The sequence below is a fragment of the Neltuma alba genome, unplaced genomic scaffold, assembly GCF_004799145.2.
Source record: "Neltuma alba isolate B1F8T4 unplaced genomic scaffold, ASM479914v2 tig00013081_pilon, whole genome shotgun sequence".
NCBI classification, from domain to species: domain Eukaryota; kingdom Viridiplantae; phylum Streptophyta; class Magnoliopsida; order Fabales; family Fabaceae; genus Neltuma; species Neltuma alba.
The window spans coordinates 583,783-594,870 of NW_021637411.1; the positions used below are offsets into that span (position 1 = coordinate 583,783).

The following is an 11,088-nucleotide window of genomic DNA, read 5'->3' on the forward strand; positions in this document are numbered from 1 at the left end:
ATGCTGACGAAAGAGATGAGGCAAATGAGAAAATATGAGGGTAAATCTGCGATGCTCATTTTTAATGACTACCGTTTGAAACTGCAGTTTTAAAAAATCAAATTTTTTTATTAAATCCACCTGAAATAAAGACCAAAAGTTGATTAGGTTTTTTACCCCAGTCAAACAACTATTTGTGTCTAACTCAGTTGTTTCACATTTTCTCATGAGCTTTTGCCGTTTGCAATCCATCAAAGTCTGAAAAGCAAAACCTCCGCTGGGTCTCATGTTGTGCTCTTTCCTGCAGAGAAAATTGCCCACCTTCTCCAGGGTAATCTGGGCCAGCCCCTCGTTTCCTCTTTCGAACTTAATTAAAAATAAAAATTTAATTTCACCTATTATTTATATTGCACTTTTCATTTACTTATTCCTAACAGTTGCTTTTCAGTTTTGTTTTTCCATATAAATAGAGCAGATATTTTTCACAATTAAATATTATCTTTTCAAATATAAAATAATTATCAATTGCATTTTTGGCCACTGCAAACTTGACAATAGATTGGCTTTAAGTTCTACTATAAACAGATTGCAAGAAAAACATTACTCCATTTGATCTTAAATATGAAAATAAAATAATAATTTATACATATTAAAAAATAATTAAGTTAGTTATTTATAATATATGTGTTTATTTCTTTAGAGTACCTTCCATCATCAATTTTATTGATGCAAATCTTCTCGTATATATAACTACTAATAGGAATAATCAAGAAAAATTATAAAACAAAATCTATTCAAATTTGGGAGTCTATGGGGAGGGATGGAATTTAAATACATCGTCTCCGTAAGATCGAGATAGAATTTTTGAGTTAGCAACGGAAAAAAATGGATAGATATACTTAATTATTGAAAAAAATCATAAAAAAGACATTGGAAACAAAAAAAATCATAAATAAGGACCCATTACAATATTAATACTGGTTTTGATAACAATCTATAAGCAAATGACAATAATTTTTGTGAATAGGTTTATATATGTAATTTTTTAATTTTTAAAGTCTTTTTTTTTTTTGCAATTTTTCTTAATTATATTTAATATTTTTTATATTTATGCGTGCTTGTCTTTTCTCTCATGAAAGAAGCGCCAACGAATTTGGATCCGATTCTTCGTTCTCGCTTGATCACTACCAATTCACCTTCCGCCTCTCAATTACCTTCTCCCAATCCTTCTCGTCTTCCCAAACATCTGAACCACTTGCAGGTAATCTTATCCCACCTAATAGTCTGTAAACACCATTTTCTTCTGTCCTGTGATTCAATTCCTGGCATTCTTGTCGATTTGCTTTAGAATTGGAATTTGAGTTCGATCGCTTCCTTTAGTTTAGCCGTTTACTTTGTTGTCGGTTTCTCTTTATATGCATCTAGGTAGAATGGGAGGTCCTAGAAGTGAATTTGGCTTCCGATATAACACGACTCCCTCCTGGACAATTAGAAAGCTCCTCTCCGAGGCGAACGAATTTACTTACATAGGTTTTACTGGAGTCGGTGCAGTTTATGAGATTCATTCTCCGTAATAGAAATGACTTCCTTGTAGCTTATTAGTGTCTTAGCAACGCTCTGATGCTTTTTTTTACTGGCTTCGAAAAGTTACATTGGTTATAGAACTTTTTTATTACTGTGGAAGGGGTTATGGGTCTTGCTATTTTTTCTTCTAAAGAAAGTTCTGGCAATTTTTCTGATATGGATGAACATGCAATTTTCCACGCTAAATATTCAACATTCTCTTTAATCTTATCCACTGTCAGGATATAAAGATTACCAGATAAATTATCTTTTGCAGGGGACAAAAAAAAAAAAGAAAGAAGAAAAGGAAGGAAAAAAAAAATCCAGCATCCTTCTTTAATTCAAAAAGGTAAACGATAATATTTGTTCCATCTAGATATATGGTGTTTATACCATGCCAGATAACTAATCATCACAGGAGTTTATGTTACATATAAAAATAAGGGGAAAGCAACGTTGTGAATGTGTCTATTGACGTAGGCACAAAAAATATGGGGTTACCTTGTTGAGATGAATACTGAAGCGGTGTGTACTTACAGGATCGAATTGGGGATTGATTGACTAACATGGATAGGCTAAAGTCTTCTGCACGTCTCATGATTGTCTCAGATCTTGATCACACAATGGTATGTTTTATATTTGTCAGTCTTTGCAGCTCTGATGCTTTATTATGTTTTTAAAATGATTTATTTGGAGAATATGATCTACTTGTAGGTTGATCACCATGATGCTGAGAACCTTTCCCTCCTCCGCTTTAATGCTCTTTGGGAAGCGTATTACCGTCATGATTCTTTGCTGGTTTTTTCAACTGGAAGGTCACCTACGCTTTACAAACAATTGAGGAAGGAAAAACCCATGATAACTCCCGACATAACCATAATGTCTGTGGGAACTGAGATAACTTATGATAAATCAATGGTGCCAGATGACGGATGGGAAGAATTTTTGAATCAGAAATGGGACAGGAACATTGTCATTGAGGAAGCAAGCAAATTTTCTGAACTTAGTCGTCAGGTATAATATACAGTTAATGACAGTTATTGATTGGTTGTTGTCTGAGGTTCGGCTGTTGATATTTGGTATGACTTGTTAGATCCCCCTACAAAATTGCTTCGCTTAGTATCATTAAATGAATTGATACCTAATGGAGGTCCTTTCTGAAATAATTGGTACTGCAGGCAGAATCAGAGCAGCGACCCCACAAAGTAAGCTTTTATATCAAGAAAGATAAGGCTCAAAATGTGATAGAAGCTCTTTCTGAGACATTGCGAAAGCGTGGGGTAAAGATATGACTCCTTTCTTACAATTGTTTTCTTCCCCAGTACAGGAATCCTTATTTCTCATCAAGTAATTTGTGTATGCGTTGTATTAGCACTGAACTAACAATTGTTTTTTTCTTCTAATATTACAAATTAAATAGTTTCGTATTGTTGCTTCACATTTTGGCAGTTGGATGTTAAAATAATATATAGTGGAGGAATTGATTTGGACATATTACCACAAAGCGCTGGCAAAGGTCAAGCTCTTGCATATCTGCTAAAAAAATTTGAAACTGAGGGAAAGCGTCCCATCAATACACTTGTTTGTGGTGACTCTGGAAATGATGCGGAGTTATTCAGCATTCCAGGAGTCTATGGTGTCATGGTTGGCGGTTCTATTTGTTTACGGCCATAAATTTCCTAATCATGTTAGTTTTGATTTGTCAGTGACAATATCTTTTGCTCAGTCATTTTCGTTCATTATGTAGGTGAGCAATGCCCAAGAAGAGTTATTGCAGTGGCATGCCAAAAATGTGAAAGACAACCCCAAGATTATCCATGCCACAGAGCGATGTGCATCTGGGATTATACAAGCCATTGGTCACTTCAAGTTAGGCACAAACCTGACTCCAAGAGATGTTCCAGACGTTTCAAAAGTTGTTGAAAATACATCTCCGGGGCATGAAATTGTAAAAATTAACTTATTAAGTGAAAAGTGGAGGCGTGCTGAAGTTGAGAAGTCTGAGCAATTCCTTGCAGATCTAGAAGCAGTTTATGTGTGCCTGCTAACCCATCCTGCAAAAATTATTACTTTCTAGTTTCTGCCCAGCAATTTGTCTATTATTGTGATTGTTTGGTTTTGCTTGAATAAGCGTAGCTATTGCTCTTCCATGTCCTGGGGTGCTGTCAATTAGTACCCCAAAACCCATCATCCCACCATAATCGCATCTTATCCATTCTATTTACTTTCAATTTTCTTTCATTTTATTGCTCCAGTGTTATAATATTCCACCAATTTACTTGGACGTGACATTTATCATAGAACACCATTTAGAATTTATTTTCTTAAAATCTGTCTCAACCATTCTCTTTAAATACGCAGGATCCATCTGGCACTTTTATTCATCCCTCTGGTTCTGAGCATCGTATTGGGGAGCTTGTAAAATTTCTCAGAGCATCCTATGGGGACAAGCGGGGAAAAAAATATAGGATTTGGGTGGACAGTGTATTGGCTACTCAGCTTAGTTCAGATGCTTGGCTGGTGAAGTTTCATACGTGGGAGTCATGTGGTAAGCAATTTTTTCATCCTCTCACGTTGCTAGACTATCGTGGTATTTGATTCCTCTTCTGCTGCATACCTTAGGAAAAGCTATATGTTTACGTGTTGGACTCTTTGCCATGTGGCATGTGTAATAATCTATCTACATGGAACAGTGGCTGGACATCTGTAGGATTGTTGGAAAATCTCCCCAGATGCCTCGAGTTAAATTTGATTTGTGTATATTGTCTTCAACTCTACAGGTGAGACGCGGCAAGGATGTGTGCACACTGTCATACTAAGGAAAAAGGTGGGTTAGTGAAGTTCAATGCATTGAGTAATTTTTCATGATGCCCCTTTATTGTTCACTGAGACGAGTGAAATATGACTTTCAGGATTCGGGCCAGTTCACGTGGGTGCATGTGCACCAGACACGGTTGGAACAGCCAGGGAAAGACGCTTAATCGCTTTAGCAGGTTCCTGAGGCATGATTCTAAGTTCCAGAGTATCTTGTGATAACTTTTGCAATAAATGTGTTTCGACATGCTAATTTCTGAATATTAACTGTATCAAGACCCATCATGTGAAGATGCCTCCCGTTATATGTAATTATACTACGACGCTCCGGATTTCGGCGCTCATTAAAGATATGATGATTTTCATAACCTTATCCAATTTTATTACAGATCACTTCAGTTCAGTGTGATGTTCAGTTTGGGAGCAATCCAATCTCTGTTGTCACCTTTTTCCGCGAGGGAGGAGAATTGTGTTTTGCTGAATTCATTGAATGTACTAAGACCCTGTTGGGAGTATTGGAACAGGGAAGGAAATGTATATGCGAAAAAAACAAGAAAGGGAATGAAAAGCTGGACTTTAAAATGCGTTTGATCTGTCAAAAAGAATAAATGCATCTCTTATGTGCCTTGTTTTGGAAGATGTATTTGAATAATGCAACTCTCATTCAAAGAAGGGCGATTTCGAAGCTCCTCGATAGTAGCTAGAATGCACTGACAATGGTAAGGTTAGGGAATGACAGTGGTGAAGGCCTGAGGGGGGGCGGAAAGCTGAGAGTTTAACTATGACAGTTTGGAATTTGCTTTGGGTGTTAGTGCATTTTTGATATATATTACTTCCAGTTCTAATTATAAGAGTTATAAGAGTTAGTTGACTAATTTGAGGAGATTAAGAAAAGAGGTTAAGTTAGTTATTTGTAATAAATAGATGTTGTCTTTCTTAAAATATCTTTGCTAATTAAGTGTGTTAGCTAGAATTATCATTGTTAGAAGGAATACCTTAGAAAAAAAATATAAATATGAGAGACAAAATGGATTGGAGTCTTATATTTAGAATCAAAATAAAAATCAAAGAAAATCTATATTAAGGACCGGAAGTAGTATTTTATTCATAAAAGAGATGTAATAATGAAAAATAAATAAGGAGATGTAGAAGATGAAAAATAAAATAGATATATATGTTGTGTCATTGATAAAGAAATATTTGCACACAAAAATGCGCCCAAAGACAAAACTTTAGAAGGGCAGCAGATCTGCCGCCCCCAATCCACCCACATCAAAGGAAACAATGTATTTGACGCACGGACTGGGAGAGGAGGCTCTTCAACGGCATCCAACCTTCTTATCATCGCCAAATGTCCCCAATACCTATTGACTTGATTCAAAATATAAGTCACTTGATAAATTAATTAAAATGATTTATATTATGGACCCAAAAAAACATATTTATAACCTATTTATCACTTTTAATTAATTTTAACTAATTTTTTATTACTCTTAAGTCAATTATTTAAAAGCTCATAGTTAAAATAAGAGAGAATAGTAAAATTTTTAAAAGTGGACCCACCTCATTTTTAACTTTTTCTCTCTGCTTTTCAAAAGGCAAAACCCGTAAGTTTCAGATTTTTACTTTTGATTGGAAATCGTTTTTCATACAAAAATTAAATTATCAAATCATGAATTCAAACACCATATGTTTATTTATCGCACGTTTAGCCATTCAGCCGCGGATGGATGGAAGCATATAAACGCCTAAACAACATCCTTACGATTACTTGCGGTTACTATAACCAAGAACATCAGTTCTGGAGAAGGTTGTCCAATCAGAATAAGGTCTTGTCGGAGAGGTTATTCGTTTCCATGGGGTAAAGAAAAAGAAGATGCCGAAGGCCCCAACTGGAGGAAGAACAAATAGTCAATGGATGACTGGCTGCTTAGTCATTCACAGAGAAAAGAAAAATTACATCATAACAAGGGCCCAACCGGGTTCGAACCGGTGACCTCTTGATCTGCAGTCAAATGCTCTACCACTGAGCTATGGACCCTTTGTTGATCGCGATGTATCATATCATCACTTATAATAACTCATTAACTCTGCTCTATCAAAGCCCATGGTCTCGTCAAGCCTCTTAACAGGCCGTGGTGAGATGACCTCTGGAATAAATAGCGAAACTAAAATTTTCCAAGTCCCAAAAAAAATTTCAGCACCATAAATTAAAATAACCTGTTTGTGCTTTTGTCATATTTGGAAAGCTAAATAAAGATATGAATGGTGGGGGCATGTGGAATGGGAGATTCATATCATGGGTGGGTCACATGAAGGAGAGACAAACCCAAAACAGAGAGAGAGAGAGCCCAGAAATATGTGACGCATACATAAATTGAGTCGCCATTTTGTGGGTCCCCAAAAAAGGAAGCTTCCCTGTTTGAGGTCTTCCCCTAGCCATTAGTGTGAATGGGAGGGTCAAGATTCTTATAGTGCTAAATAAGATAGGTAAACAAAAGCGACCGTCTGCCTTACAGAGGAAGAGGCTAATTCCGTTTCCACATGTTCCGTATATATACAGAGACTCCAACAACCACATTCACTTTCTTCCTTCTCCTCTCATAATTTTCTTCCCCGGAAAACACAATGATTCTTCGTCCCCTCTTTTCTTCCTCTTTTTCTCCCCATTTAATGCCTCTTTCCATGTTCTTTGTCTTCCTGGATCATGCCTAGTATCTTCCTTCTTCCTCCCTCATCCAAATACATCCAATAATTTTACAAATTCGGAAGCAGAGCAGAGAAGATGACGATGGATAGCCCTACCAGGTATGGGTTGGTGGCCGTGTTCTCCGTATCGGCAAGTATGGCTTTTCTGCTTCATCACCTCCATAAGCGATTGGTGTCTGACTTCATGAACAAGTTTGAGTTCCAAATCTCTGGTACTGCCACTCTCTCTCTCTGTTTTTCGTTTTCTTTTCTAATCTTTGAAGTTATCTTTCCGGAAAGGTGGAATTTTTGGTTTGGTGTTAAATGTGGTGAAATTTGTGAATAAAAGGTAATTGTGAGAAGGGACAAGGGAAGAAGAAGGTGCGATTCGCAGAGAAAGTGATAGTGGTTGGAGTAAAGGAGGATGGGAAGACGAAGGGTTATAAGAGCAGAGAATGGAGGGAGGGTGCTCCTAGATTGGAGGATGTAATGCCTCCCAATAGGGCAGCTCTTTATAGAGGCATTATCAAGCATAGGACCCTTCGTTTCTGACCTCTTTTTTTTTTTTTTTTTTTAAATTCTGCCAGACACACGCCGTAATCTCTTTATTTCCATCATTCTATGAATCTCTAATTTTGCCTTCCCTCTATTTTTCTTCTTCTTCTTAATCCTGTCTCACTCATTACTCATTGATTCATTTGAGCTGCTCTCTGTGTTTTTCACGAATGGCTTCTATTTATTGAGTAGACTGTCTGTTACAATGGTACGCCGTCGTCTAATTGACTTAAATAATGTTTAAAAATGTAGACTGGTATGTACAGTTAAAATTTAATTTAAAAAGAGTGCGATCATATCAACACTAATGCACAGGATCCTATCATAACTCCGCAGTTAAGTGTGTTTGGATAAGAGTAGTACTGAAATGGTTGACCTTTTAAAAAGTCCTCGTATTAAAAAAAAAGTAATTTAAAGGAGTTGGGATTACAATAGAGAGATAAGATAAACCGAATTAGAATTATCTATGGCTCCAGACTCCGCTCCATTATGTATGGATGGATTGGTGAGCTTAATCATGTTCTGGTTTATTACTTAATTTCTTTATCTTTTCAGGTACTATCAATCCCCGAAATATAATATTTTGGCGCAGTGCCCTCATTCTTGTGAGCCTATGTAACGAAATAAATGTTTCAGATTCACTCTCTTCCCGATAACTAGAATATTTTTCATTTTCTTATACATAAGGATCGTTTTAATCCGGTAAACAGTTCACATCTACTTCAATAACAAATACATAAAAAAGTTCAGATTAATTTCGACAAAATATAATTAAAGTAAAGGAGGAGGAATATAACACACATAAATCCACGTATATGGTAATATACGCGCGATTATAAAACAAATATGGGATCACAAAGGGGGAGACATATCTTTTCTTGGCCAACCAAAAAGACGAAAGTTCCTTTTTGACCCTGTGAAGTCTTTCTCGTGAGCTCACGACTTATAGCTGGTGAGAGTCACGATTGATGTGATCGCTATTATTTACATTCTTAAGCATACTCTAGAAGAATTTGATTCTGGTAGTTAATTTGGGCCGAACCCAATGGGCCCATGACAGTGAGTCCAAAGTATTTCAAGATTAGATTTTAGAAGATCGTCCTTTTCTTTTTTCTTATAATCGGTTTTCTATTTTTAAAAGTACAAAAATATCTTAATAATAAAATAATTTGTAAAATTCATAAAATTAATTAATATAATTAACATATATTTAAAATATTTTAATATAAAAATTAATTAAAAATATATTAGTTAATAAAATAAAAGGTAAACTTGCAGGCATGCTTTTTACAAAGGTAGAATTTAAGATATTTTAAAAAGATTCTAAGAATTCAGACTTTTAGACCAGCCCGTTTATTCAAATTGTTAGGGCCAAACTTTACTATCTATACCGGTGTTTTAAAATAAATATGCTTTATTTATAGTTAAAAAATTATTAAATTTAAATGATCTTTTGGGCCAGGGCTGAAGTGAAATCCACTTAATGCAGGTGACGCCCAGACAATCTGAATATCCTATTTATACCCACTGGCACGGATGAATTTATTCGCAATTGTAATGTTTTTTTTTTCCAAAGAAAATCTATTTCCAATTTATGCAAAATAATTAAGAATGAGATGTCTCCGTCCCCTAAACATGAAAAACTTCCTTCTCAATAAATTGTTCTGTCAATTAAAAAAAAATTACATTAAGAGGTAACTTTGCCATGTTCCTGAATGGCTCGAATAGATTTATCAGGCATGTTTTGTCCTTTGCGTTTATGCACAGCTCGCTTAACAATTTATTCCCCATTGCATGAAAAATTATATATATATTTATATATTTACGTCAGAATTTGAGAAATAGAGAAGCCGATTCACAATTTGTGATTTGAGCCATTTGTTATAAATTGCATGATGTGAATTGATACTTTCATGTATAAAGAAACCGATGACAGCGTAGTAAGTAAGGAATCAGCTCATAAATTATAACTTATAAAGGGTGTTGTTAGTGAATGATTTGTAAATACCTTCGTAAATATTCTTTTAAGTCTGGAAGCATAACAAGAAATAACCTGGCAAGATTACGGGCCTTTACCTGGGCAAGATTATGGTTTTGTTTGTTTCTGGGGACTTCGTTTAGGGTTGCTGGCGTGTTTTCATTTTCTGTTGTTTTTTTTTGGTTAAGGATGACGTGGTGATGACACAATGGACTCATGTAAACGTATCTTGTTTGATTTGCATATTATTCATTCATTCAATTATTTAGTGCAATTGCGGCTATAACTAGACTTCTCTCTAATTGTAATCACAAAAGCAATCATCACGGACGGTTTCCGTTTTTTTATTACTTTTTTAAAATGGGCAGGGTTTCATTCTTCATCATCCTTTTTCTGGAATAGTCTTTTTTAAAAAATTATTTTGTGAATAATTATCCTTGCATTTAATTAGTCAAGCTATCAGGTCTCGGAAATTCGACCCCCTCAGATGAAATATAGTCGCAGTCTCGTATTAACGTAAAATAACAGTTCCGGCTAAAATAATGTAAAATACCACATTTGGTCCTAATTATAAGAGCTAGTTGATTAATTTGAGAAGACTAAAAAAAAAAGAAGTTAAGTTAGTTATTTATAATAAATATGGGTTGTTTTTCTTAAAATATCCTTGCTAATCAAGTGTATTAGCTAAAATTATCATTGTTAAAAAGATTACTTTTAAAAAAAAATATGAGAGATAAAATGGACAAGAGTCTTATATTTATGATCAAAATAAAAGTTAAATAAAGTTTTATATTAAGAATGGAAGATAGTAATAAGCATTTTGGTTATGTAACGGCGGTTTCAAAGAACATTAAGGTTAATTAAACTTCTCCTTGCTCAAAAAAAGATTAAAAAAAAGGTTAGTTGAACCTCGTCGCACTCAATTCGATCTTGCAGATCCATCCCTGGAGATGGTTTTCATAGATTTGGCACTTGGTCGCGTGTGTGTGTGTGTGTGCTTTTTTTCTGGGGGGAGGGGTGAGGCATTTATTGATAAAAAAAAGTAATGGGCTTGAGATTAAAACAGATAAAAGAAAGCTATAAAAGCGAGCGACTCATAACAATTTCAGGGAAACCCAAATCCCATGACGTGGGTGGCTGCCTCATTTCTTCGTCAAATTAAGGTGTGGCCCGCCTCATTGCCTATTGACGACGCTGATATTATTTTTATTATTTTTGATGCCAATACACACACATAAGAACATTATTAAAGGTCAGAAATCTAGCATTGGTTCATGTTTTATATGCATGTTTACCTAATCGTTGCCCTGTGTTATATATATATATATATATATATATATATATCTATAAATATATGTATATGATGAACAAGAAGAATGGAAGGGATCTCTCGGGACAAATTGGGGTTTTGACCCTACAAGTCAAAGGATCACGGGAAGAAGTAAAAAGGGACAAGGGAGAGTATAGTGTGGCCACGAACCAATTTGACCATTAACCACTATTCATGACGC

The 11,088-nt window shown here is 35.2% G+C and overlaps 2 protein-coding genes and 1 non-coding gene across 5 annotated transcripts; 2 read left to right on the top strand and 1 right to left on the bottom strand.

The window, feature by feature from the left end:
- The first annotated feature begins 1,126 nt into the window (after positions 1-1,126).
- On the top strand, positions 1,127-4,993 carry LOC114734201 (sucrose-phosphatase 1-like). Of its 3 annotated transcripts, XM_028921751.1 has the most exons (11): positions 1,127-1,240; positions 1,820-1,891; positions 2,082-2,168; positions 2,257-2,556; positions 2,721-2,822; positions 2,992-3,186; positions 3,290-3,577; positions 3,904-4,090; positions 4,323-4,369; positions 4,455-4,535; positions 4,746-4,993. In XM_028921751.1, exons 3-10 carry the CDS (start codon positions 2,109-2,111, stop codon positions 4,521-4,523), a joined length of 1,248 nt encoding a protein of 415 aa, XP_028777584.1. In that variant the 5' UTR covers positions 1,127-1,240; positions 1,820-1,891; positions 2,082-2,108; the 3' UTR covers positions 4,524-4,535; positions 4,746-4,993. The 3 variants fall into 3 exon arrangements, with proteins under 3 accessions (XP_028777584.1, XP_028777583.1, XP_028777585.1); XM_028921750.1 differs by having other exon boundaries at positions 4,455-4,980; XM_028921752.1 differs by lacking the exon at positions 1,820-1,891 and having other exon boundaries at positions 4,455-4,980.
- A 1,332-nt stretch (positions 4,994-6,325) lies between these two features.
- TRNAC-GCA (transfer RNA cysteine (anticodon GCA)) lies at positions 6,326-6,397 on the bottom strand. The gene has a single exon. It is a non-coding gene; the product is annotated as a tRNA-Cys (tRNA).
- A 454-nt stretch (positions 6,398-6,851) lies between these two features.
- LOC114734204 (uncharacterized) lies at positions 6,852-7,690 on the top strand. The gene is made up of 2 exons (XM_028921757.1): positions 6,852-7,277; positions 7,394-7,690. Exons 1-2 carry the CDS (start codon positions 7,142-7,144, stop codon positions 7,594-7,596), a joined length of 339 nt encoding a protein of 112 aa, XP_028777590.1. The 5' UTR covers positions 6,852-7,141; the 3' UTR covers positions 7,597-7,690.
- The last annotated feature ends 3,398 nt before the right edge of the window (positions 7,691-11,088 follow it).

Excerpts from the sequence above, each read along its gene's own strand:
- LOC114734201 (XM_028921751.1), top strand. The coding sequence starts at position 2,109 with ATGGATAGGCTAAAGTCTTCTGCACGTCTCATGATTGTCTCAGATCTT. Across the intron at positions 2,823-2,991 it reads AGACATTGCGAAAGCGTGGG|TTGGATGTTAAAATAATATA; the intron begins GTAAAGATATGA and ends ACATTTTGGCAG. Across the intron at positions 3,187-3,289 it reads CAGGAGTCTATGGTGTCATG|GTGAGCAATGCCCAAGAAGA; the intron begins GTTGGCGGTTCT and ends TTCATTATGTAG.
- LOC114734204 (XM_028921757.1), top strand. The coding sequence starts at position 7,142 with ATGACGATGGATAGCCCTACCAGGTATGGGTTGGTGGCCGTGTTCTCC. Across the intron at positions 7,278-7,393 it reads GTTTGAGTTCCAAATCTCTG|GTAATTGTGAGAAGGGACAA; the intron begins GTACTGCCACTC and ends TGTGAATAAAAG.